The 26,251-nt window shown below is 39.1% G+C and overlaps 1 protein-coding gene across 9 annotated transcripts in view; it reads left to right on the top strand.

Annotated features, from left to right (window-relative positions):
* The window catches only part of LDB2 (LIM domain binding 2), a 212,977-nt gene that overhangs the window by 56,278 nt on the left and 130,448 nt on the right, over window positions 1–26,251 (top strand). For all 9 annotated transcript variants that reach the window (XM_030450154.1, XM_030450153.1, XM_008495587.2 and 6 more), the window contains one exon: window positions 18,069–18,171. In XM_030450154.1, the coding sequence (XP_030306014.1) occupies window positions 18,069–18,171 (103 nt within the window). The remainder of the gene's footprint in view (window positions 1–18,068; window positions 18,172–26,251) is intronic.

Raw genomic sequence — 26,251 nt, 5'->3', positions numbered from 1 at the left:
TTTAAAAACAGAGCCAGAGCCTAAAGAGTGGCTGGAAAAAAAATAAACTGCTCCTCTTTTGAAAGTTAGAACAATACCTGGGTGCTAGAGCAGGAAGTTTTGAATCTCTTTGAGCTTTGAAAAGACTTGAATTTTGGCCTTTTTGGTAAATACTGACCTGAAAAAGTTGTCATGGAGGAGTTTTCTCCTCTCCCCATACTGGCCCAGCCATTCTGGGGCTGAGTTGTTGTGTGGCACTTGCCAACCCACTTTGCAGCTGTTTTGGGAAGAGAGATCTGTAGCAGGATGGAGCTGAAGTCCAGCTGATTTAGGATCCTTCAGTATGGACACAGCAGAGGGAGAAAGGGAGAAATTGCACTGTGGAGGCTTTTTAATAAAAATGTGGATGGGAGTGGACTTCAACTGAGCCAGTCTGTTTTAGGCCAATAAAATCATTCTTTGATTCTGGCTTCCTGTTCTTGCTACATGTTGTATCTATATGTTTTCCATTCATGAGATGTTCAAAAAGCACATCATAAATTTTGTGGTGGCTTTTGGAAATTATTCAGATAAGTGTTGTTTGCTGGTGATTGTTCATGAACTGATTGTAACAAATTTCCTATCTCTATTCAGATTTGCTACTCTTGATTTACTCTTGGTCACCTTCACTCATAATTTCCTAGTATTTTCTTAAAGAGAATTCCCATCATGTTGCAAACTAACTAGTAGCTATAGTAGGCTGTCATGTTTGTTTTTTTCTATTCTCTAATTCTGCAACTTACTTTTTATTAGCTATCTCTGTCTCCACTGGAAATGAATTTAATTTAATCACACAGTGATTTTTCTCTTGATGATTGCATTCATCTTGGCAACCTGCCCCTAAATCCATTGTTCACAGACATTTGTATGAACTAAAGTTTGGTTGCAGAAAGCTACATAAATGAATCAAAATTGAGATCAGATCTGTAATTTGAAAAATTCCTACAAAAATATTTTTACATTATTTACTGTATTCTTCTGTTGACTGCTGCACTAGGAACAACTCTCTGCTTAGCAGTGCAGTGGTAGGACAAGGCATTAAATTGAATACTTGAGAAGAGGGATGTACTTTCTCTGGCTGAATTTTATGTGCCTTGCCTTGATCGAATTGTTCTCAGAATATTTACTGTTCACAAGCCACTTCTCTTTCTAAATAGTATATACCCATAACCATGCTTAAAAAAAAAAAAAAAAGAGCACCATCGTTTTTAGAGGGTGGGGTTCTGGCAATATTTGTCACAGTGACTTAAAGCTAATAAAAAATCCTGAATAAAATAAAAGATGCAGTCCTGTTAACAGAAGTGTGGCTTCAGAGTGGAGCAGACATGCTCATCTGTCAAGGGAATTATGTCTTGCTCTGCAACCAAATGCTGTGATCAGTGCTTACCAGAAGCCCATCACTTTCAGGGTGTTTGTCATAGAATGGTTTGGGTTAGAAGGGGACTTTAAAGGTAAAAATTGTAACCCTCTTCAGAGAGCAGGGGCATCTTCAGCTGGAGCAAGCTGCTCAGAGCCTCATCATTGAATATTTCCAGGAATGGGGCATTTACCAGCTCCCTCTTGGTAATCTGTGCCAGTGTTTCCTCACTCTCATCATAAAAAAAGTCTTCCTCACATTTAGTCTGAATCTACCCTCTTTTACTTTAAAACCATTACCCCTTGTCCTATCACAATAGGTCCTGGTAAAATGTTTGTCCCCATCTTTCTTATAAAATGCTATAAAGTACTGAAAGGCTGCAGGAAGCTCTGCCCAGAGCCTTCTCTTCTCCAGGCTGAACAAGCCCAACTCTCTCAGCTTTTCCTCACAGGAAAGGTGCTCCAACCCTTTGATCATCTCTGTGGCCCTTTTCTGGACTTAGTCGAAGAGGTCCGAGTCATTCTCGTGCTGAAGTCTGCAGAACTGGACACAATATTCCAGCTGGGCTCTCCCAGGAGAATAGAATCCCCTCCCTCAGCCTGATGATCACACTTCTTTTGAAGCAGCCCAGGATATGGTTGGCTTTCTGGGCTACAAATGCACATTGCTGGCTCACATCCAGCTTTTGATCCAGTAGCTCTCTGATGTCCTTTTCCACAGGGCTGCTCTCCATCCCTCCATCCCTCACCTTGTATTGAGACCAAGGATTGCCCTGACCCAGGTGCAGGACCTCATGCTTGGCCTTGTTGAACCTTATAACAAAGTCCCACTTCTTGAGCATGTCAAGGTCCCTCTGAATGGCATCCTGTCCCTCAGACATCTCAGCTGCACCACTCAGCTTGGTGTTGTCTGCAAACTTGCTGAGGGTGTACTTGATGCCCCTGTCCATGTCACTGATGAAGAGAGTAAACTCCTGAGGGACATCAGTTGTCACAGGAGAGACACGTAGATGCTCTTCCTACACCAAGTTTTGTCCAACCTGTGGAGAATAGAGACATGAAACTATAAAATCTTGACTTGCCTGTTTGTAGATTTTCTGGGACGTGACATTTTAGTGGCAGAATCTTCTAAATAGAACACATTATTTTGGAGCTCCACTTTTAGCTTATTTATTTATGACTTGGCAGACTCCTAGTCAAGAGGGGATAACCCTGGCCCTAGTGATAAGTTTAACAACTGCATGTTTATGCACCAGTAGGTATCAGGAGGTCAGTCATAAAAACCTGTCAGTTTGTATTACTTCTCTGTTGACTTTCTATCAATGCATGAAGGAAGGGGAGCTGCCATCTTTCTCTTCCTACCACTTGGTACTAAGTCATGAATTAGATTAAATAAGTGGCATTTTTCTTACATTGATGCAAAATGTTCTTCCTTTGAGAACTGGAGAAAAAAAATATCTCTGTGTATTTATTCAGTCACTGAAGCAAAGATGCCATTTCTGTAGATGAAGGCAGTGGAAATAATGTCCAAGACATGCTTCTTCTGGGCCTTTTAAAGAACTCATTGACAGTGCTCTCAGATGCCTGTGATATCTGGTGCTGAATTTTGATCAGGTCTCCCCAGAGCAGATCTGTTTGGATATTAATGAACCATTAATTTTTAAGCCGTATGCAACAGGGAATAGTGAAACTTGCATCATCTTTAATATGTTCTGTTCACTTTCTTTTGATACCAACACTCAAATCAAAGAAGCTGAATGAGAAAAGATAATATCAAAGATGATCACATTTTCTTCTGCTCCAATTGAAAAATTTGCACTCTGTTTAGCACCCTGCCTCCAAGTAAGCTTCCAGTTATCTGGTATTAATGCCTGTGAAAATGAACATTCAGAATTAAAACTGGAAAGACACTCAGTCCTTCTACCCAGAAAAATGCTAGGCTTGGAAGGATCATGAAGTTGGCTTAAATGTCATCCTACTGAAGAAGAATAAGTTTGGAATTCCCTTTTTTTCCCCCCTCACTCATGTTTAAATGAAATTTGTCCCAGTCAAGCTTCTTTTTGCAACCCTGGCTACCATAAGGATGGGCTCCTGGTTTTGTGAAAAAAAAATTTAATCTTTCTAAGAGTTTTAATTTCAAGTTATTATTTGATAGGACAAGCTACAGGCTGAACAGTCTGCATCAGAATAATAGAGGACCAGTTATTCTACACTTGTAGAGAGAAATCAGATACTCAAGACCAACAAAGTTGAGCTGCAAGGTCCATGCTTGCTCCCTACACTACAGGATGCAGAACAGACACTGTTGCATCTCAGCTGGGATAGACCCTGTAGATCAGGAAGATAACCAGAACTATTTTGATAATTATGGGTAAGAATTGAAACCTAACGTGTTTCCTCAGAGGTATTTAGGGTAGCATTAGTTAAAGGGAAAAGATTGTTTTCCTACTTCTCTTTATTTCACCATGGGGTAAGTTACTTTTGGGTTTTTCTCTCTCAAAGTCCAACAAGTGGCCACCTTGGAAGCACAAAAGTATTTGATTAAATCTAAGAAGTACATCTGACAAATGGAGTGAAAAAGGAGTCTACTCTTTCACGTAAGAAACATCATTTCTTAGAACTATGGTTACTTCACACAGTACCACCTTTTCACCTTACATTTCTTAGGAGACATTTATTATGCCAGAGAGCTGTGCTGATTCTCATAGGAGCATTGTGGAACATCATGTCTGCTTTTATGTTTGCAAGGAACTGTTGCTGCTGCACTGGGTTAGATATTTCCATGTGACATTCTTGATTGTGAGACTCATCCTCTACAACATAGTGGACACTTCTGGTTTCATATCCCATCCTGACCACCAGGTCTTGTTGGTATATACCATCTGACAACCTATAGGGCTGTATACCTGCAGCCCAAGGGATAATGCAGGTTTCTCTCTGCAGTTTCTAGGCCATTTCCCCTGGGCAGTTTGGTGTCACCCCCTTGGTGTTACCCCAGTGGGTGCTTGGAATGTTGGCAGAGGATTGATGATGTTGGTACCATAATCCTGCACGTGGTCCCTCTAGCCCAAAGTGTGTCAGGATTTTCAGGGAGAGGGGGGGAAGCTGCTGTGATCCTGCCCTTCTGTGATTCCATGGAGACTTCAGAAAGTGAAATCCTGAGACTGAGTGTGGGATCAAGTCAGAAGGATGCCAGCCCAGCTCTGACCCTTGATAAATGCTGAGCCTGATGGAGCTAGATCATTGCCAGGAGTCTGAACAAGGAGCTTCTTGCTTAATACAGAGTATATTTCATCTTCAATACACTCCTTTATCCTTCCTGATACACTGCTAGATACATGGTAGGCTCTGTGTGGTCCTGGCAGTTTCTGATGGGCCTCTTACAATGTTCAGACCACACGTGTTGTGGAGGTTATAAAGAGTTCAGATTCATTCTGTTGTGCCTGAGACCAGGGATAACTTAATGTAATATTTTTAAAGGCAGATGACATGATCCAATAGACACTACTGCAGGAGCTGAGAATATCAACAAAAAGTGAGTGTGTGCACCTCTGTATCAGTCCATCTGCTTGTAGAAAAAACTCTTCCTGATCAGAAAGCAGAACTGAGAAAGCAAGAGGGAGAGAAAAATCACCTGTTCTAGAGCAGACAGATGATTCTTCAGTGTTGCATAGAGAAATCAGGTGTGAATGTCAGTCTGGTTTTGGAGGAATTCATTTGGAAAAGGAAAATCCTAAGATGTTTGAATAGTCAGAACCTGAGGAAGATCTGGTGAGATTTTGATATAATCTTTATTTGAGCACCGAGAGAGAGATCAGCCATGATCAACTTTGGTTAAATATAGTGCATAGAAATATGCTGACATCTCACAGGGGCTGCTGCTGCTTCAGTAGGAACCAAGCTGCTTGGTCTTGTGGATCCATGTATTCTGGGCTGAGCTAAACATTAGCTTCCCCTGCTGTAAGAAGCACTGAATCTTCTGATTTTCTGCCTCAGTCTCAGATGACAGCTCCTCTGTCACTTACACATTCTCAGAAATGGGACCATGGAGTTTCTTGGCTGTGTTGAAGCTACAGCTGCCTTCTCAGGCTTTTCAGTAGTCTGAACATAAATCTTTTGGAAAGGCTCTGGAACTGTTCTGGGTTTACAGCACTCTTGAGGAACATATAGTACTTTGAGAAGTTTTTAGTCTTCTATACACCTTTATTGCTAATTTTAGTTAAAAATGCACAGCTGTAGGAAAACAAACAAAAAACCCCACCTGTTTTGTTTTGGTTTATTTTTTTTTTTTAAGAAATGAGATTTCAGAACTTTGAAAGTAGTTCTGAATTTCCCAAGAAGTGCATTCCAGTATGAAGCATCTTTATTTCACTCTGCTCCACAGCAATTCTGTTCATGATTCATGTTATGCAGAAATGTTTCCTCTCTTAAAACAATTTTCTTTGTCTTTGAGTTTTCTCCCAGGTTTCATATTCTTCATGGTCTTCAAAGGTTGTATCAACACCAATACTTTTAGGCTATAGATACGCAGCATATTGATCTGATTCCTTAAAGAAGCTGAGGAGGAAGGGAGCTGCTTTTTCCAAGGCTTTGCTTGTTCTTTGTTAGAAGATGCATTCACTTGGAAGGCAATGCAGGTAAAAATCTACATCAGCAGCCCTGGGTGTCACTCATCTGACTCTCAGACTAATGTAGAAGTTAAAAATCAGAAAGATCATTATTTTGTTCTTAGAGTGGAGCTTGTCAGCTGGCATGAATGCACTAAGAAATTCCATAGTTTCCAAGCAAATTCACAAGTTTTCCATGAGCAAGTTTTCCAAATTCATATGTCATATGCGTACAGTCCTTTTTTTACACCACCTCATGTCCTTCAGTTTTACACAAAGAAATTTTGAAAGTTTTAGAAAATAGAGAAGGTCAAATAGCATCTGTTGGAAGCTAAGAAATATCAAGTGAATCAGTTTTACTGCTGCTATAAGAGGTCTACAGAGTCTGAAGTGATAGGTTGTAGTTCATAGGAGGCCACTGCTGTGATGAAAAGATGTTTAAAATTTCATTAGATGTTTATGGACCCAGAGGTGAGGCCCCAGGGGATTAGCATATACGACATAAAGATATTTAAAAAAAAAAAAAAAAAAAGATTCAATGCTGACCTGTTGTGATCTTTTGACTGGATCATACCAGGTCTCAGCTGCAAGGGTGACCTTAGTGTGTGATTTTCCTGACATATGCAGTTCACACTTGGCCTTGCTTACTTTGTTTAAATTTAGATTTATCCATTTTTCATGTTTAAGCAGTAGGGTAGCTAGTAACTAGACAGTTTTAGTAAATAATTGCTCATGTTGCTACTAGTTGACTGACAGCAAATTACATTCTAGGAGATTTTTTTCATATTTTGGTGGTTGTGATACAGCTAAGTGGCCGCTTGGTAGGTGAGAGCTTTGTTTGTCTCTGGTTTTAGCATAATCATTAAATCACAGCTTTCCCTAATTGCTTCAGCTGCCGCCAAACTCAGTTGGATGGGATTCTGGAGCAAATGGAATTCTGTCACATTCAATATCAGTGTTTGCTTTATTAAATAGCATTTCTCTGGGGACCCACATAGACTTTTGGAGTTTTTAATTTTTTACAGTATGTGATAGCTGGCTTCTGTGAAGGAATTGTTCACCAAGCAGCATTCTCGTTATTACTACTGATGCCTTTTTACTTTAATGAGGTTGACAAGATAAGATAATGCTGTTTGGAAGGAAGCTGTACTTACTCTGCTCGGTGCAGATGGAGTTTTGAAAGGGAACACTTCTTGGCGTGCATAAATTCTGCCATTTCTTTGAAGTGAAAATTTAGTTAATAATTAAAACAAACACACAAAACTACTCTGTTATCACAACCTCTGGGTTTCCCAGCATGTGCTTCATTCTCTCTGTATTTCTTTTGGTGCCTTTCAGGACAGAACCTAAATATGCTTTGATTTAGCAACCTTAACACCCTTGTCAGTGATCTGTTACAGTGTTATACAATATTATGGCAGCAATAACAGTAAAAGCTTTGGTTCTCAGTAGTTTGGTTTTTTTTCATTGTAAGCAGGTGATTCAGCCTTCTCCATTTGGATCAGGGTTTTAGTTTGTAAATGCAAATGCCAGTTTAAGAAATTCTCTGCTCTCTGTTAATACTTCTGCTCGCTGTCAAAACTTGGGTATGCTGAGAATCACTTCAGTGTTGTAAGCACAACCCATCCTTGGGTTTGTTGGAGCAACCTAGCCTCCTAATTATTGTTCCTTCATTAATCAGACTTGCCTGTCATGCCTGTTGGTGAGTGTTATGTGCTTGAGAAGGGCGACAGAAAGAGGGAGCCACGGGGTGAGCTGATGGTAAGGGAATAACACAGTGAGGAAAAACAATATTTGGTATGTGTTGTCTTGACTTAGAATTTCCTTCTATTTCAGATTTCTGAGGGTGTAAGAAGTTACATATGAACAGTTCTGTCTGCAGTTTAATTGTATTTTGTACAGGAATATTATATCCGAATATGGGGTGAGATAAAATACAGGTCCTGAGAGCCTTTCCTGGCAATCGTGGCTAGCCGAGGAGTAAAGTTAGGAAACCAGGCAAATAATCACATCTTCTTCATTTAAAACATTTCATACTGGCAGGAATCCTTAACCAGTGCTCCAACTTCTGTCTGCCACTCGGAGCTTTTATATGAAACAGCAGGAACCTGGCAGCCTGGAGAGCTTTGAGCAATGCGAGCAAAAAACTTGAGCATCATTTATAGCTTTTCCTGCCAAGACTGTAAAAACCTAGACAAAGTAGATATGGTTGTTTCACCCAGCTTTTCACTTATGTTTGTCCCTCACTACGTAAGCTCTCAAAACCTCAGCCAGTTTTCTTCCCTGAATTTTAAATTCTCCGTAGGTACGTGGAATAGCATTTATCTGACTCACCTTTATCCCTGTAAAAGTTACATGGCTGGACTGAAATATTCTCTAGGCTCCCTCTACAGTCAGTGAAGAGACAGATATATCCAGGAGGCTTTTTATCTCATATGAATTTAGACAACTGTCTTGGGGTGAAATGAATCCCAGCCCTGTTGTCACTCTCCAGCTTTGATTCAGAAAATATAACAAGTTCCATTTCCCTGCTGGGATTTGGAGCCTTGCACAGAATATTCCAACATCTGATTTCCACTGAATTTAATGGAAAATGAACGCATAAATCTTTTAATTAGCTTTGAAAAATCACATACTTAACGTTTGATTAACTCTGAATGCACGTGTGTTTGTATATAAAAAATCACAAGCAATGAATGTAGCTGTAATATTTTCAAAAAACCTGAGAATCTGACAATTTCAGCTGATTAGTTGCCCAAATGGGCTGATAAAGATGATAGTAATTGTGCTATAGTGTTGAAAGCTGGACCAAGCAAGTAGAATCTAAAACATGAACTTAATAACTTAATATGTCACTGCTGTCTTTCTATTCTCTCTTAACTAGAATTTGGATTCTTAAAAATAAATTTAGCACAGGTAATACTTGTGGATGGAGTGACATAGCTGACAAAAATGGCTGCAATTAGTAATCATAATAAGAATGCATAAAGGAGTTAACTTGAAATGTACTTCTACTATATGAAAGAAATCATCCTTAAAAAAAAAATCACCAGAGTGGATCTTCTGAGATGTGCTGAGTAAAAAATGTGAATAAACTTTTAAGGGACATAATCACGCAGACCTCTATATCTCTTATGAAATGATTTGCTAATTGCCTGTGGGTTTTTGCTTAAGGAATATGTACCATTTATGTAGGAAAGGTACAGTATTTTTTAAAAATTAATAATTCATAACTAAGAAATTAATTCTGTGCTTTACTGTAGCTTCTTAAAAAAATTTTCTGTAAACTGGTGGAACATTTGCTTCTCTGCACTAACTGGAATTATGTAGTGGTCTTACAATTTCTTTGGGAGGTTACTAAACACCCAGAACCACAGTTATATTGTTAAGCACTCAAATGCAGCCCAAAATATATAATTTAAAGTGTAGATAAGCTTATAAGTAGTAACAAAAGGGAGTGATTTTTATATACTTGCCTCTTAAACGTTTTCTCTTTATCTGACTAATAATTACTAAATTAAGCTTTTTCAGGACACTGCCAGTCCTCTAAAGGGGATAGGACATATGATATACTGCATCTTTTCACTGCATGTACCTTCCCAAGAAATAACAGCTCTTTGGTCAGACAAAGCCATCCAATGCTGTGATCTGCTCTCACCTGGTTTGCAAAGCTCAATAGGAAGTAATAGCTTTGAATTAATTTTATTTGCAGGCTAACAAATGCATACTTGGATCCCGGTCCAGCACAGCTTTTAAGCATTTCCATAATTTAAAAAGTCTTTTTCTGAGTCTTAAAGCCTTTTTCTGAATCTTAAAGTCTTTTTGAGTCTTACGAAGAGTTTTCTCAAGGTCCTGTAGGATAGAGGGTGTGTAAGTGTCCTATAGTGGTATATTTCCTCCCCTACATGTTTTTTACTGAAAAATAAATATAAATTTCATTTATAATAAAATCAACTGCTGCAATACTTACTGCTGTCACCATCTGATACTTCTTCAAGGAGCTGGAATATGAACAGAAGCATGGTTTGCCTTCTCTGGGTTTCCCTTCCCTACTTGGGCCACCAGACTTTCACAAGAAAGCACAGGAGATGAACTGAATGTTTTCTTAGCTCTCCTGAAGAGCTATTTCTTACCTCTCAAAATAGAGTCTGTTAGACCATATTTTAAATTGTAGTTGTCCAGAGGCACCTCTGAAGGTCCCAGCTCTGTGCTTGTCTCTAATACACGTGGTGCCCTCGTGAGACTTCGGCTGACAAAAAGGTGGTGGGAGTCCAGTGTGAAATGGAGGTGTCAGGAACTGTCTTCAGAGTGTTCCCATTGTGGGCTTTAAATGCTGTTAATAATAATTTTACTTTCACTGTCATAACTGATAAAGGCATTTGTGTTCACTAAATTTTAGACTCTTGGGAGTTCATGCAGTTGGGTAACTAGACCCAGAGAGACTCTTTTAGTGATGTGGCTGGGAATATGACTTTTTTTCCTGTGCCCTAGTGACATCTGATGTTTGATGCTGTATATTCACTGATGGCAATGCTAGTAATTGCCTTTTCATTGGGATAGATGGCACAGTAGCTTACATTTACTTACACAGATGGAAGTAAACAAGGTAAAAAAGAAACCAGGTCAAAATGTCAGGATAAAATAAGAACATTCATGTGACTGATGGTAGTACAATAGATAATAGACACACTTAATATTCCATCTCTGCAAACCATGGCAGAATAGAGCAGTGGAACCATGGTTCATTTCTGATAAGTACAAAACTCAGGTCTATGATTTGTCAGCAGTACCTGTTGATGGAGAATACCATCAAGGAAATCCATCACTGTGCCCAGCCAGCTAGAGACATCTTCATGCCTACTGAAAACAGGTCTCAAATTTACAACAACTTTGAATATGGATTTCTCATTTATTCAGCAAGTCCAAACAGATCCTTTTCTACAGGTAGATGTTTCTGTTAATGACTACACATGATTTAGTTGTTAATGCCCAATCTTTTTGTTCAAAGAGACAGAATATAGGTCTTATCCAGAGAGGCCAACTGCAATCTTGCCACACATACTTAAAAACTACAAAAGAGGATCTTCTGCTAGTTATTGATAATATTGCTATGAAATATCAGGGATGATGCTCTGGTGGCTGGCTATAAGGAATTGGCAGTGGAGTATATCTTGAGCCCAGCTCCCGTGTTCTTTTTTCTCATGTCTTTCTCCTATTTTTTTGCACAGGTTACAGGAGTGGAAAATATGAATACAAATTAAAGAAGCAAGTGAAATTATACATTTCATAAATTAACTCTTTCTGCTCTGAATTAAACTCTGCAATCTGTGCCTGTTTGCTGTAGGTGAATAGTGAAACATGCATGGGGTGAATATTGAAGGATTTTTCTCTCTTTTGTCCACAAGCTGCAGTAAAATTTAAACAATGACAAATAGTAGGTTTGAGAGCAGGCATTCTTCCTTGCTTCTGTTACTAGACTGAATCACATAGCTCTGTCTTACCCTCTCCTGACTGTTTCAGTTAGAAAATCTCCATAATTTTAAGGTCTCCAATTTTAAAAGGATATCCAGCTTGGTATACCTGGAAAAGTTGGGTGGCTTAGACATGATAGAATAACTATGCTATTGTAGCTTTTAGTAGACTGTTCATGCTGTTTGCCAGCCTAGCAAGCAGTTGCCACAATGCTAAAAAAAAGTCTCTAATTCAGGCACATGTTAGTGGCCAAATAAGAAGAGATCAACTATCCTTTAAAACATAAAAATATTTCTCTTCTTCCTATCAGTGTCAACATAGTTCAAGTAATCTGAAACCTGGTATAATTGCTTAGTGTGGGCTTGCTATTTGAGAATCTAAGTGATGTTATCTCAAAGCAGGGTAGCTTCAAAGTTGAGTTGCATGGCCAGTATCATTGCAGCATAATTGTTTTGCTGTAGTGATGCTGATTCTCACATCCCCTGGTCCACAGTACATCAAGAAAATGGTATGAATCAATTTGCATATTTTGCAAAGCCTTTTTTTTTTTTCCTCCTCCCATTTTTATCTGAAATCAAATAACTAGTGTTTGATTTTCACAGCTCCCCATTCAGAAAATGAGCTGTTACTGCTTGGCCTCTCCCCCCCATATTTTATCATCTTATAGTGTAGTGGTTTATAGGCAATAAAAATAGGATCGTTGATATATTGAGAATTTCCAGTGACTCTGGAAGAGTAGCTTTCCATTAAGAGTTTTTCTCTGTAATTCCATTGGATTCTTCAAGTTACTCCAGAGATTTACATGAGAAGCAGAGGCGTTGCCCCCATTTTGCACCTGAGTCAGTCTCTCTGAGGTGCTATTGCTGTGGGGATTTATTGCATGACTGTATTCTACCTTTTCAATAAACCAGAAACTTGGTGCTGTTTCTTAACTGTACAAACAAAGATAAGTACCAAAGTGGAATGCAAACAATAATTTAATTAATTTTTAAGTAACACGAGGAAACTGATGTTTTGGGCACTGAGCAGCATTTTGGCAAGAAGTTACAAGTATATAATGGAACAGAAAACTATTTATGACCAAAGCCAAGTCTTAAAATCTTTCTGCCAGTTTTACTACACATTGTTTGAGAGATGGCACCCAGCCACACTAGTAAGTGAAATAAAAGCAAGCAACACCATTAAAGCTGTGAATATGTGTGAAATAACAAATGGAAGGAATAGAATTGGGCAACCCTAGTAGGGGGAGGGGGGAGCTGAAGATTCTGTAAAATACCATTAGCTGAAAGATTACAGGCATGTTTAATACAGTGTAAAGCATGCTTTATGTTTAAGATGAAATAAATTAGATAGAATAACAAATGCAAAAGCAATGGGAGTGGTTCTCAGAAATCAGCACTGGGCAAGCAGATTGCTCACCTTTTTCAGATGTTTTTAATAACTGGACAAGGTACCACGTGTTGCCAGCAAAGTTGCTCTGTTTGTAAGATAGGTATGCATCTTCTGGTACCTCTGTGATAGCAGCCATTTGACAATATGGGCTTCATATGCTTTATGAAATCATATTCTATAGATCCTAGAATGTTTTGGGTTGGAAAGGATCTTAAAGATCATCTAATTCCAACCACCCCCTAGAGGGAAGTATTCCGTTCTTTCACTCTGTTCATGCTGTTTCCAAGAAAATAAATTTAAGACTCAGAGTATTGGTATTCCATGTAGGATTTATTTAAATAGCAAAAAAACCCCTGTGCCAGTTCATAAAAATATCATGCATTGCAGGGCCAGACCTACAGATCAGTACTCAAACATCCAAATGTATATTAAGATATATGGAACCTATTAATTTTCTCATTCTGTGAATTTTTATCAGAACCTTCAATATGTTGGGTAGACTTGAGAAAGGTCTAATTTAAAGCTAATGGGGAAAGTTATGAGTTTCTTGTATTCAGACATTTTATTTTTAATGTTCTGTCAGTGTGCTCCAAAGGCAAACATTAGCGTCAGGATTTTTTTATGAGAGTTACCTTGTGAGTTTTGTAATTTGTAATGGCTGTGCAGTTTTTACAGGTGTGCTTAATGGCAAAGTCTCATCTTGAACTGCATTTTAAAAGCTCAAGCATAGTTTGATTTGCTGGGAATGAGAGGAGGAGAGGAATCCCATTCTCTCCTTGGGGAGACAGCAGTTTCCTCATGCAGCATTAACTTGAAAGAATATGAGAAATGCACACGTTGCCAGCAGGAATGTGGACATACAGAGTTCTGAAAATAGTAAGTGTCAATAGGGAAGGGCTGTGGGTGCCAGAAGAAATATATAAGTTCCCAAGGGCCCTATCTCTTTTTATTATTGCCTCGTCCAATGCCAAGCCACATAGGTTGATGTTTAAAATTCAGTTCTTCCCTGGAAAGTGATTAGATTTAAAAAAAAAAGATTTCATTTCAGAACAGATGTGTTTCCTGTGTGAATTCAGAATTGCAGGTATGACTTGTTTTTAAATATAATATTTACACCTGTTATAAGTGTGCAGCCAAAAGTGATGTGTTTTTTTCTGGGTAAACAGAAGAATCAGCTTCTGGATGGGTACAAACTATGGAGTTGCCATGATGGGGCAGCTCTGCCTAAGGCTTGGATGTAGTGAATGGGATTTCTCCATCCACCTTTCATAGGATCACAGTAGCTGTGGTCTGCAGCTCCTTCCCTCTGCAAAAAAAACAGCCTAGAAATCTGTAACAGGAGATTAAACCACTTAAGCTGCAATGGCAACAAAATGAGCCAATTATTACTCCTTCTGCCCTAGTTTGCCACCAAGAAGTGACTGCTCTTCTTTAGAGCAATCTTTTCATATGGTTGAAAAGTGTCCTCACGTTCTCTGTGAGATGCTTCTGTCCTATACAGAACACAATTACATCCTCCCTCCTGGCTTCCTTTGAGTCTTTTGGGGTTTGTTTGCTTGAACTCAGTGTTTCCTGTTGTCTCAGCTGAATTCTTTAAGAGTGGGTGATCCAGACCTGGCCACTGTACTCCAGAAGTGGATGGACTGTTCTAGTTGAAGTCTTTCTAGAGATGTACTTATGGAGTCGAAGGGATGTCCAAGACATTTCTCTTGTGTGCAAGAGCAACAGATTGCTGATGTGTTTGCCTCATTATCTGGACCATTTTCTTAGCCTGTTATTCCCCTTTTGGTATTTTTGCTTTTGTTACTTTATTTCATTGAATTTCTTCTTCATTTCAGATAATTTCTGAAATCTATCAAAATCATTTACATTTCCAGTTCTGTCCTGCAAGGTGTCTGCATCCTCTCCCCAGTGTTGTTTCGTGTGCTGACTTTTTACATGAACTCCCTTCTGCCTTCCAAAAGTCATTAAACAAAAATAAAGGAATTTGGAGAAAAGTCCATAGGCTCAGTTGGCCTTATATTCCAGTTGTAAGATCTATTTTGGTTCAGCAGTCACCATCAGAGGCAAGTAGAAAAGCCTCATTTGGCTTGCAAACTCTTAATCAAGTAAGCGTGGAAGGTGCAAAGAAGAACCCAGCTTGACTCTCAGATCACACAGAGAACATGTGGGACCATTAGATGGAGGGGGAAAAAACCCATCATTGCACTTAAAATCTGATTTGCCAAAGAAATCAGAGAGGGACAAAATATTGAAACCCTAGGATTCCATTTACTTGGAGAACCTGTTCAGAGTTGAGCCATGCTTCAAATTACAAGTAATACCAGGGGTGGAGGGGATCAGAGGGAACAATGACAACTGTAGCAGAAGATGCTTTGCTGCTTGAGTAGCTGGCTACAGCAGCATGGCATCTTCACTTCTGACCCAAGCTGCTGGCTGGCTCTGCTCTCTTCTCTCCTTTGACCCACTCGGGAAGTTTATTTTAATACAAAATATTTTTAAAGTATTAATTTCTATTTTTTTAATGTTTAGGCCATTATTTCAGTGTTTGAGTGTGTGAGTGCACTACGTGAAAGGGAGGTTGCCATGGTAATTTCTCATTATTGTTGAATAGAAAAATAATTACTCTGGCAAAATCCCCTGTAACCTGTCAGAGCATAAGTTAAAGATGCCTGGGGGCAGCCTTGCCTTCACCATCCCTTTTTTTTGCAAGAAAAAAGGGGTGATTTTATTATTATTTTTTTTATAATAACTTGATCCTCTTTCAGCTTGGCTAAGGGACACCTCATTTGGTTTTGTTCACCATTTCACTGTGAGAGCAGTCGGGCCCACCTGTGACAAGGGTGGAGCAGAGAATTAATCAGCAGAGTGTATCCAAGCTTGACAGTGGATTTATGTATTTCATTAAAGGTTTGGGGTTTTCTTATGGGGGTGGAGTGTTGCATTTTCTGTTTTGCCTTCTTGCTGACAGAAAATATGCAAAACCATAAGATAAAGACCTTGGGCAGTATTCAAAAAGTATACAGGCTCTGGATGTTTCATCTGTCCAGGGAGGAAATCTACAGTAATTCTGTCTCCACATTTTCCTTGTCTTCAGATTTACTGTAAGTGAGAGTGAGTGCAAATATCTGGGGGCTTGAGATGAGGTCTTGCTCTTTCCCTGCTCTTCTCTGCCTTTCCCCCTTGCATTTGCATTCCCACTATGTGATGCTCTCATTTTGCCTCCTGTGTCACTGGGTGCTGCATGAGTAGTTCCCATGATACTCAACTTCTGAGCTAACAGGAGCTGCAAATGTGGTATGTGGCACTTAAATCCTTCCCTCCTCTTTTCCTTCCATATGACATGACCCCAAATTCCCAGTGAAATGAAACTGCAGGGCTCTCTGTTGGCAAATGGCAGAGTGGTAGCTCATAATTACTTGCTGGGCAATACACTCTCATATGGGCTTCACCCATTGGGCTGTCCCAGGTGAAGGGTCAGTGCCCAGAGGTGTTTGTCAGAAGCTGGTTGCTGAGCTTTTGTTGAACACCATGAATAATCTGTAGTCACCCTGCAGGTCAGTGCAGTGATGCCTCACCTGGGGAAATGCTCATCAGGCTTACACCAGAAAAGAGGAAAGAGAAGTGGCTTCCTGTGACAACAGAATTATGAGACCTGGGAAAGGTTTTGATACCTCTTGGTGTGACTGAATTTTGAGCAAGTACCACAGGGCAGTGTCACTTGTCCTGCTGCTGCTGGCTGGGATGATCCTGGGCAAGGAAGGGGAATTCCAGGCTCTGATCCAGCCAGGAAGTTTCTCAGAGTGCTCTGGTAGGACCCTGTCCTTACCATTTCTCCACTGAATGCTTGGCAAAAGTCCAAGGAAATTTGGGTTGCAGGAAAGTTAACCTGCTCAGCAGCTTGGAGCAAAATGTCATCAGGAAAACCAGGAGCAGAAGTAAAAAAATCCCCAGAGAGTTATTTCTCTGCATGTGTAGATGTAATGAATATGATAGATGTTAAATTGGCATTCTGTCTCTGGGTTTTCTTTTGTGTGTGGGTAGAAAAGGTTTTCTATCTGAGTTCCATATTGCTCAGGCAATAAGAGGTGCCCACCCCTGCCATGTGGGATAGAGAGGCTCTGAGGAGGGACATCCAGGACAACTTTTCCAGCTTTGCTGCTGATCTGTGTGCTGCAAGTGATTTAAATCTCTGGGCCTCAAAGGAGCAGAAGAGATTGCACCAAATATTTCAAATTCAGCTATTAAATCTCTTTTGAAGGAAACAGTTGGCATGTTCTGTTGTTGCTTGACTTCTGTCTTAAAGCCTTACAAGCTGGATCACTTGCTAAAACACAGAGATTTGGGTGCCACTTGTCACCCAGCTCTGAAAATGCCTGGTTCAGGTGTCACAGCCACCAGACCAGCTGCACTGGGGTACTGGTGTATGCTGGTGCATGCTTCACATTGTTCACTATTGTCCTGGTTAGGGCCAGGATAAAGGTGATTTTCTGTCTTGTACTTTTGCTTTTAGCTAAGTTCTATGTATACAACTATATAGCTATATAACTACAACTCTATAGCCTACAAGTATATTAATAATTGCTGTGTTCCAGTGTGTGTTACTGTAAGTCTTAAGTATACACAGATCACCTTAAAATAGTTCTCCTGTCTCAGTGTCACACTCAGAAGTAAAGGTTTCTCACAACAATTAGATTTAAGCAAATAGCTGGTATTTAATGAACATGCTGTAGCACTGTGTTTATATGGGATGCTGTGGAGTGGAATGGCTATTATATTTACTTTCTAAATAACTTGTCAACTCATGCTGATAATCGGGTTATATAGCATTAGAGAATTAAGTTCTGAGGGGTTTTTGGTATTAGGACCAAGCACTTGAGACGCACAGTCCATGAAAGGGGGGGAACGTTATAATCACCTCATTTGCAACTCATAAAACATTTTTTAACATTTAAAAACCCACATGTATCATGAGAATGAAAGGTCTTACATAGTGTGCTCAATTAAATCAAAGAGTTCATTGCATTATAAAGTAAACTTTTTTCTTAATTAGAATGTGAAGCCCATCTAAGAAAATAGTTGGAAATATCAGATAAACACCTAAACCTCCAAATCATAGGTGAAGAAGCACAAACAATGTGTGATCCTGTCAAATTTCTTTTACAAAGGATGAACATCTTTTCATTTTGCCTCCTGTTAAGTGAATGATTTGTTGCTTCCTAGGATAGTGACAACCTCTGGTGGGATGCCTTTGCAACTGAATTTTTTGAAGACGATGCAACCTTAACCCTTTCATTTTGTTTGGAAGATGGACCAAAGCGATACAGTAAGAGATGCATTTTTTTGTTCTAATTTTAAGCCTGATTTCTTAAGTATAGTTTGTCTGTAAGAGACAGAGGTAACCCCCACAGTGAGAAGCAGTACCTTGTTTGTATTCAGTGACCACCAAGTTTCATTAAAGAATTGCATGGGTTAAGAATATCTTTCTTTCTTTTCTTTCTTTCTTTCTTTCTTTCTTTCTTTCTTTCTTTCTTTCTTTCTTTCTTTCTTTCTTTCTTTCTTTCTTTCTTTCTTTCTTTCTTCTTTCTTTCTTTCTTTCTTTCTTTCTTTCTTTCTTTCTTTCTTTCTTTCTTTCTTTCTTTCTTTCTTTCTTTCTTTCTTTCTTTCTTTCTTTCTTTCTTTCTTTCTTTCTTTCTTCTTTCTTTCTTTCTTTCTTTCTTTCTTTCTTTCTTTCTTTCTTTCTTTCTTTCTTTCTTTCTTTCTTTCTTTCTTTCTTTCTTTCTTTCTTTCTTTCTTTCTTTCTTTCTTTCTTTCTTTCTTTCTTTCTTCCTTTCTTCCTTTCTTCCTTCCTTTCTTCCTTTCTTCCTTTCTTTCTTCCTTTCTTCCTTTCTTCCTTTCTTCCTTTCTTCCTTTCTTCCTTTCTTCCTTTCTTCCTTTCTTCCTTTCTTCCTTTCTTCCTTTCTTTCTTCCTTTCTTTCTTCCTTTCTTTCTTCCTTTCTTTCTTCCTTTCTTTCTTCCTTTCTTTCTTCCTTTCTTTCTTCCTTTCTTTCTTCCTTTCTTTCTTCCTTTCTTCCTTTCTTCCTTTCTTCCTTTCTTCCTTTTCTTCCTTTCTTCCTTTCTTTCTTTCTTCCTTTCTTTCTTCCTTCTTTCTTTCTTCCTTTCTTTCTTTCTTCCTTTCTTTCTTTCTTCCTTTCTTCTTTCTTCCTTTCTTTCTTCCTTTCTTTCTTTCTTTCTTCCTTTCTTTCTTTCTTCCTTTCTTCCTTTCTTCCTTCCTTTCTTCCTTCCTTCCTTCCTTCCTTCCTTCCTTCCTTCCTTCCTTCCTTCCTTCCTTCCTTCCTTCCTTCCTTCCTTCCTTCCTTCCTTCCTTCCTTCCTTCCTTCCTTCCTTCCTTCCTTCCTTCTTCCTTCCTTTCCTTCCTTCCTTCCTTCCTTCCTTCCTTCCTTCCTCCTTCCCTTCCTCCTTCCTTCCTTCCTTCCTTCCTTCCTTCCTTTCCTTCCTTCCTTCCTTCCTTCCTTCCTTCCTTCCTTCTTCCTTCCTTCCTTCCTTCCTTCCTTCCTTCCTTCCTTCTTCTTCCTTCCTTCCTTCCTTCCTTCCTTCCTTCCTTCCTTCCTTCCTTCCTTCCTTCCTTCCTTCCTTCCTTCCTTCCTTCCTTCCTTCCTTCCTTCCTTCCTTCCTTCCTTCCTTCCTTCCTTCCTTCCTTCCTTCCTTCCTTCCTTCCTTCCTTCCTTCCTTCCTTCCTTCCTTCCTTCCTTCCTTCCTTCCTTCCTTCCTCTTTTTTTATTTTGGTGGCATTCCTCTGAATTTTAGTACATGAAAATAGATTCTTTCCTAGGGAGTGGGGCAAATAATACAGTATAACATTCAGAATTTTTTAATTAATTTGCTTTGGCTGTGGTTGAATGCTTTGTTATTTTGGTTTCCACAAACATTTGAGCATTGAGTTTTTTGGGCAAAAATCTTTACAGGAAGGTAACTTTCTGTAGCAAATTTCAGTGTTTTTACTGAATATATATAAATATAACTGTATATTTCTTACATATATATATATAAAAGGAATGCAGAAAGTTTGGTAGCTACACCTTACCTGTGTAGATAATCCTTATTCTATCAGCTGCATGAATTGATGCTGTGTGCACACATTAAGGACCTGCACTGGATATTACCTGAACAGCAGTGGAAGTCCAGAATACTCTCCTCCAAGCACTAAAAGCAAGCTTGAATAAAAGTGAAGCAGTGAATAAATCTGAAAGAACTGGTATCCATTGCCTATATACACTGAGCAGGAAAAAGGGGGAAAAGATTCATTGCACAAATTGTTTGAAGGGAATAATTCACTCAGGTTTAGCACTTAGCAACAGAGGGCTAAGTAAACAGTGAAAAACTCTATTGCCAATTGTTTCACTCCATAGAGAATGACCCCTGCTTCACAGTGACAGCTTGTGCTCTGCTTTCTGCTCTGAATCTTGCAAGGTTCTTTTGTTGTGAGAGTGCCTGATTGTCAGGGTATCACTCCCATACCTCTAATTCCTTTTATCAATTATCTCAGGTATTTATTTGACAAGTGCTACCTTCTCCTGGAGAAAAAAATAACAGCCCCTTTGAAGGGACGATCTGGGATTAGTGTTGACAGAATTACAGTTTCTTGCCTTTCAAAGCAAGTGATAACTCTGTAAAGGTCCTCAAATTACAGCCTTTAGCAACGTTAGTAACAGCTGATCTGTCCTGATTAGGTTGAGTCAACTTGTCAGATATCAGATTTGCTACTTGTGTTATCAGTCCAGGAGGCACAGATACATCAGCAAAAAAAGCAATTAATGTCCAGTTAGATCAGAGGGAGTTGTGTTTCTGAAAAACAGTGCTGCATATGAAAGAATTTGTCAAAGAATAAAATATTCCTGTTGTCACAAATGGTTGATAATGGTTGTGCTATCTGTAATTGGGACAGTGTGGTAGGAGGCAATACTCTGGGTCTTAGCTTTGCTGCTGATAAGCATGATTGAGAGATCAAATTATGGTGGGCATGTTTTTTAGAAGCCACTGGTTTTAATTTTTGACCTCTGCACAAACTGGTGTTGTTTTTAGTGGTGTTATTCTCAGCATCTGGAATTCAGGCTCAGTGTACAGGACACTTTCTGTTCATTTGTTCCTTTGTTAGTAAATCTTTATGTAATTCTGAAGTGCAGTATTAGTGATTCTTTCTGACATGAGCAGTATTCCTGTTTAGTGATACTCTAAAGCACATTCTTGAGCTGTTCCAGTCTGGGACCATCATTGCCTACTCAGCAGGTTTTGAGAGCAGATGTAGGGGTGCCAGGTTGTCCAAATCCCCATTTGGAACATCTCCAGCATTGCTGGGGCAGAGTGCAGAGGAGAGGTAGGTGAAGAGCAACCCTGTCTTCCAAACACATCCAGGAATTAGGAACAGAGCAGTCTAATCCCCAGGGGATATAAAAATTAGCAGAAAATCACTTCCACCTGAAGCAGGTCCTCACTAAGCACAGACACCTGATGGAGGTCTTCTCTTTTTTTGCCTTCCTGAGCCTGGTGTGTGCTTGCAGCTATGGAAGGTCTTGGCATCTCCCAAAGATCATAAAATCACCCAGTACCTTAACTCCAAGTAACTGGTGAAATCACTGGCCAGTGGGCTCAGGCTCCTGTTAGAGGAGCTAAAGGATGCTGAGTGGTGGCAGCACCAAGTGTGGAGTTTTGGAAGAGATGAAACAAAAGTGCCTGCTCTCCATCCACACTGTGTGACACTTTCCTCTTCACCCAGCATGCTTGCTCTTCAGTATGTGGTGAGCATCAGAAACATCTGAGGAGACTGAGAGAGAAAAGACAAACTGTTCTTCCTCTTGCAGGCAGAAATAGTAATGGAGGAAACCAAAATTAGGCCCTAGAAAAGAGAAACAGGCATACTTTGAGTTGTTCATAGAGCTGAAAATGATGCTGACCTTTTGCCATTCCAGGATTCAGCTCAAAATTGCCTGCCTTTGTCTTAACTTCAGGTTGTGAGGGATTTGGGGATTTGCTTACATCTCTGATATCTGTTGTGGCTGCCACCTCATTTTCTTTCCTTTGGGCAATGGTTTCCCTCTTTGGGAACTAAAATGTTCTCTTCTAGATAAACAAACTCCAGAAAAAGTCATATGTGTGTGCATGGAAGGATAGTTTTATATTGTCCACAGCCACATTTTTTCTCTCTGTTATGGTGGTTCCCTGTCCTTTTCCCTCCTTATTCTCCGGAACCATCCAGATCTTGCCTTAAGCTGCTGGAGACCAGGAGAACCACAGCATTTTGCCCCAGCTTCCTTCAAAACCTCCCAGAGTGTTGCAGCAGAACTTACATTCTCTCTCCTGCTTTTCTCTGCTTTTGACTGCAGCCCCAAATCCCTCTGGGGGCTTTTTCCTGCTTGCTTTGAACTTTTCCTTTCCATGGATTTCATATCACAGCCGTTTTCCCAGCTGGTTTCTCTGCACTCTGATCTTACCTGGACAGCCCAACCCCACAGCCAGTGTGAGCACATGAAGCAGCCCTGTAAATCATTGTGTCTTACAAGATTTAAAATAAATATTATTTTTACTTGCCTCCTATTTCTTTTAACTTTTAATATACAGTTCTGTCCAAGAAATTGTAAGGGTTGTGAGCTCACTTTTTTTTTTTTTTTTAATCTCAGAAAACTAATCTGCTGATTTAAATTCATGGTCCCAACTTGAAGCTTACTGAAAAGCACCAAATATTTTTAGCCTGCCTTTCACCTTATTGTGTTAGATACAGCACACCTCCTTATGCTAAGAAAAGTGGTTTTCTCCCTTTCTTCTCTCACTGTTGGGACTGCAAGTTTTTTCCTCAACTATCAGCACTGGGATTCTTTAATTTGTAGGGAAAACCAGATATAGGTCAAAATGGGGATTTTAAGTCACTGGGTTATGTTTACTTAACTTGGCACCAGACAGCACCATGTAATGATTCTTGAGGCAGCTTTAAATATGTCTGTATATCTGTCTGGCACAGCATGTAAAGATTCTTGGTTTTTCCCTGGGAAGAGTCTGTTTAGCTCAGTGATCCACCACTGCTAATTAATTTGATTACCAGGTTTCTTAGACCTAGCCCAGTTATCTTTGCAGAACATAATTCTGCCCCAGCTCAACTTCTCATGCAGGAATTCTGGTTCAGACCTATAATCACTGCTGTCCCCATCTTTGCAGCTTTTTGTCTTCCTTCAGTATTTTATTTCTGTAGATGTGAGAGCTTTACCTTCTGAAATTCTGCCTCTCTAGTACAACATACCAGAAAGAAGATACTATCTTCTTTCAAACATCCATTGAAAATTTATGTTTTATCCTACTTGTTTATGCCCCTCAGCTATTCTTTTGGTCTGCTATTATCTATGAACCCTACTCATGGTATCAAATTTGATGTTGAAATTGAGTTTTAATGAGAAACCATACAGAAAATAAATATTTATATTAATGTAACAAAAGTGTAAATTATGTGTGTTTTCTCTAGTCTGGCTTTTTGACTAGAGTGAGACAGAAAGATCCCACATTCCAGTGCCTAAAGACAGGAAAAGATTCCCAAACCAGAGAGATGGGACACAATTACATTCAAGAGAAACTTAAGTAAACCTTCATTTTACAGTAAGAGCAGAAAGAAATTTGCTTTGATTTATAACACCCTGATTTACTGGGTCAAGAAGTAAACAGGATCTAACCAAACCAAACCAGATAATACTCCTAATGGAGCAGACTTTTTTTTTTCCTGGTTGTGGATAAAACATATTAGTTTCCTGTTAAGAGCCTTCTATCCCTGTGAAAGTGTAAATACTAGACTCTGATCCATTGTTGCCCAGGTTCTTTGTTTCTTAGAGACAAAATATTTCCCTGAACAGATAAGAGAAACAAGTTTGATTGACAGCTCTTAGCAGAGTCTCATCAGCTGCTGTGCTGACAGCCCGGCGATGCGCACGGTGCTGATGTGGTGGGGACTGACAGGTGATTGACAGCCCAAGACTGTGGAGACAGGAAAGATGAGGCATGCTCAGTAAGAATAATGTGCAGTGTTTATGCAGTACTGCAGCGAATAGGAGCCAGAAAGTTAACTCCTTCAGAGCAAAGGGCCACTGTGATGCTGGAGGGATGCAGTTGCCACTGGACAGAAAATCAGAGCTGCTCTCTGTTTCTCTTCACTAAATGCTTTCTGTTTGTGGAGGAGCCTACGTACTGTGAGGAAGCAAAAGCATGAGCTAACACGTTTGTAGCTGTTAAAAAAAAAAAAAAAAGTGTTGTAGGTATGATGGAATCCTCAAAATGGATTTGTTTAAGTCTATAGGTGCAGAGTTGTCATTCAGTTTAATTGCCGGGCCAGTGTTAAACGGTGACAAGAATGTATTAAGAATTTCAGGCACTTTTTAAGGGCTTCTATCACCCAATTTTGTATGGCATTGCCTAATGTTACACTGCAGAAATTTCACGAGGAACAAGCTGAGCTCTTGTGTGTCCCTGGAAAAATGTAGTGATTTCAGTGTTATTGCTGCTCTGAATCTGTAGCTGATAATTGAATATGCATTTTGTGTTATAATTGCTATTGCTGTTTGTGTTTGGAATGTACAATATAACTGTACTATGCTTTGCATTTCATGCACTTATTGATAAATTTCTCTATTTGGTACAGGAACCTTTTTTCTTAATTTCTGATAACTGGACAGTTTCAGGTACAGTTTTCTGGGCAATAGTTTCGGATTACAGGGAACTTTGGACTACATGGAAAAATGGTCAGCTTTAAAGTGCTTTTTAAGTTTCTCTGTGTGCCTTAAGAATATGTTACATAGTGTATCTTAGACTGCAAATTAGTATATGCACAGCCAGAGAGTTTCATCAGGTTCATGCCACCTTTGTCCCTTTTTATTACCTGCTCAATACAGGTAACACCTCAGCCCATTGCTGGATAACTCCTGGGGGTGTAATGGTGAGAAGCTGCATCTAGTGGGCATTTCTTGCAAGCAGGGAACATAGTTGGGGAATAACCAGAGAAAACTTTCCACATATTACCCACTTCCTTAATTATTGTCAAGAAGATGGTTTTGTGAGGCTCGCACACTTTGTTATCACCCCAGGTTTCTATAAAACTGTCTTCTGGCTTCTCTCACATAACTCCTACAGAGAAAATTAAATTTGCCAAGAGAAACAGATTGTAGTATTTCCAGGAACATGCTCTGTCTTTTTATTTATTTTTTTTTCCCAGAGAAATCCCAGTCTTTAAACATGATTTAAGCATTTAGGTACAACACAGTAAATTGGCCTGGCTTGGTAAGTGAGACAGATTGTTCTGTGTGACTGCCTGGTCTTTATCTTTATATACAATTCTTCTAGTTTTGTCTTCTTCAAAGTTTCTTGGGAATATGTTTGAGTTTAATGTCAGAACATAGATGAAGTTTTTGCTAAAATCAGGTCAAACAGGGCCACAAATGCCTGTGGACCACCAGTAGCACCTTCAAACAGACCCCACTTAATGGTTTCTTATTGATGATCACTGCTTCAAACTGATGTTTTAAGGAGTTCTCAATAAATTTTACATGCGCACTATTAAAACTGTCTAATACTACTTTTTATTAACACTGTAAGAAATGCACCAGTCAGTCAAATACAGTACAGGTGTATTACACCTATGCACTTAATTTTATCACCCAAACCTCTGTAAGCTCATCGAAGAATAAAAGGAGATTTGTTTGACAAGACCTATTTTACATAAACCCATGTCGACTGGCATTAATTACATTCCTTTCACTTCAATCTTCATCAGTTAAATCCTGTTTAATTTTTTTCACTATTTTGTCTGGGTTGATATCAGGCAAATGTATTACGTTACACAGTTACCTAACTGCCTCATGTCCCTTAAATATCAGCACCATAGTAGTGGATTTTTAAAATTCCCTCCATAGTTTTTTTGTTTTGTTTTGTTTTGTTTTTTCTGGTTTTTTTTTCTGGTTTTTTTTTGTTTGTTTTTTTTCTATTATTTTATAGGACCAGATGGAAATATGCAAAAGAAACTTAGCTACTGATGGACTGGGAAACACTTTTAGTCTCAAGATCAACATTCTTTCCAAAAGCAGAACAAAAAGCTTCTTATATATCAATGTTAGCAGCTTTTCTGTTTCCAAATTAAATTACGTTCTGAATAAAATTCAAGGTCTTTCTTATTTTCTCTTGTCCATACAATCACAGAGTTTTCACTGCCACCTTCGGCATCCAATTCTATTCTCTTATGTTTTTCCAGAAGGTTTTTCCCTTTTTTCTCTTTGCCTTGACATTCTGTGTTCATCCTAATTATCAGGATTTTTTCCTTCTGATTATTGCTTTCATTTTTCTGCTAATTTTTATGCTAGAGTTTTTTTCTTTCTCACAGAATA

This window comes from Calypte anna, chromosome 4A, assembly GCF_003957555.1.
Source record: "Calypte anna isolate BGI_N300 chromosome 4A, bCalAnn1_v1.p, whole genome shotgun sequence".
NCBI classification, from domain to species: Eukaryota; Metazoa; Chordata; class Aves; order Apodiformes; family Trochilidae; genus Calypte; species Calypte anna.
The sequence above is the reverse complement of the archived record's forward strand: the minus strand, read 5'-3'. Positions and strand labels throughout refer to the sequence as shown.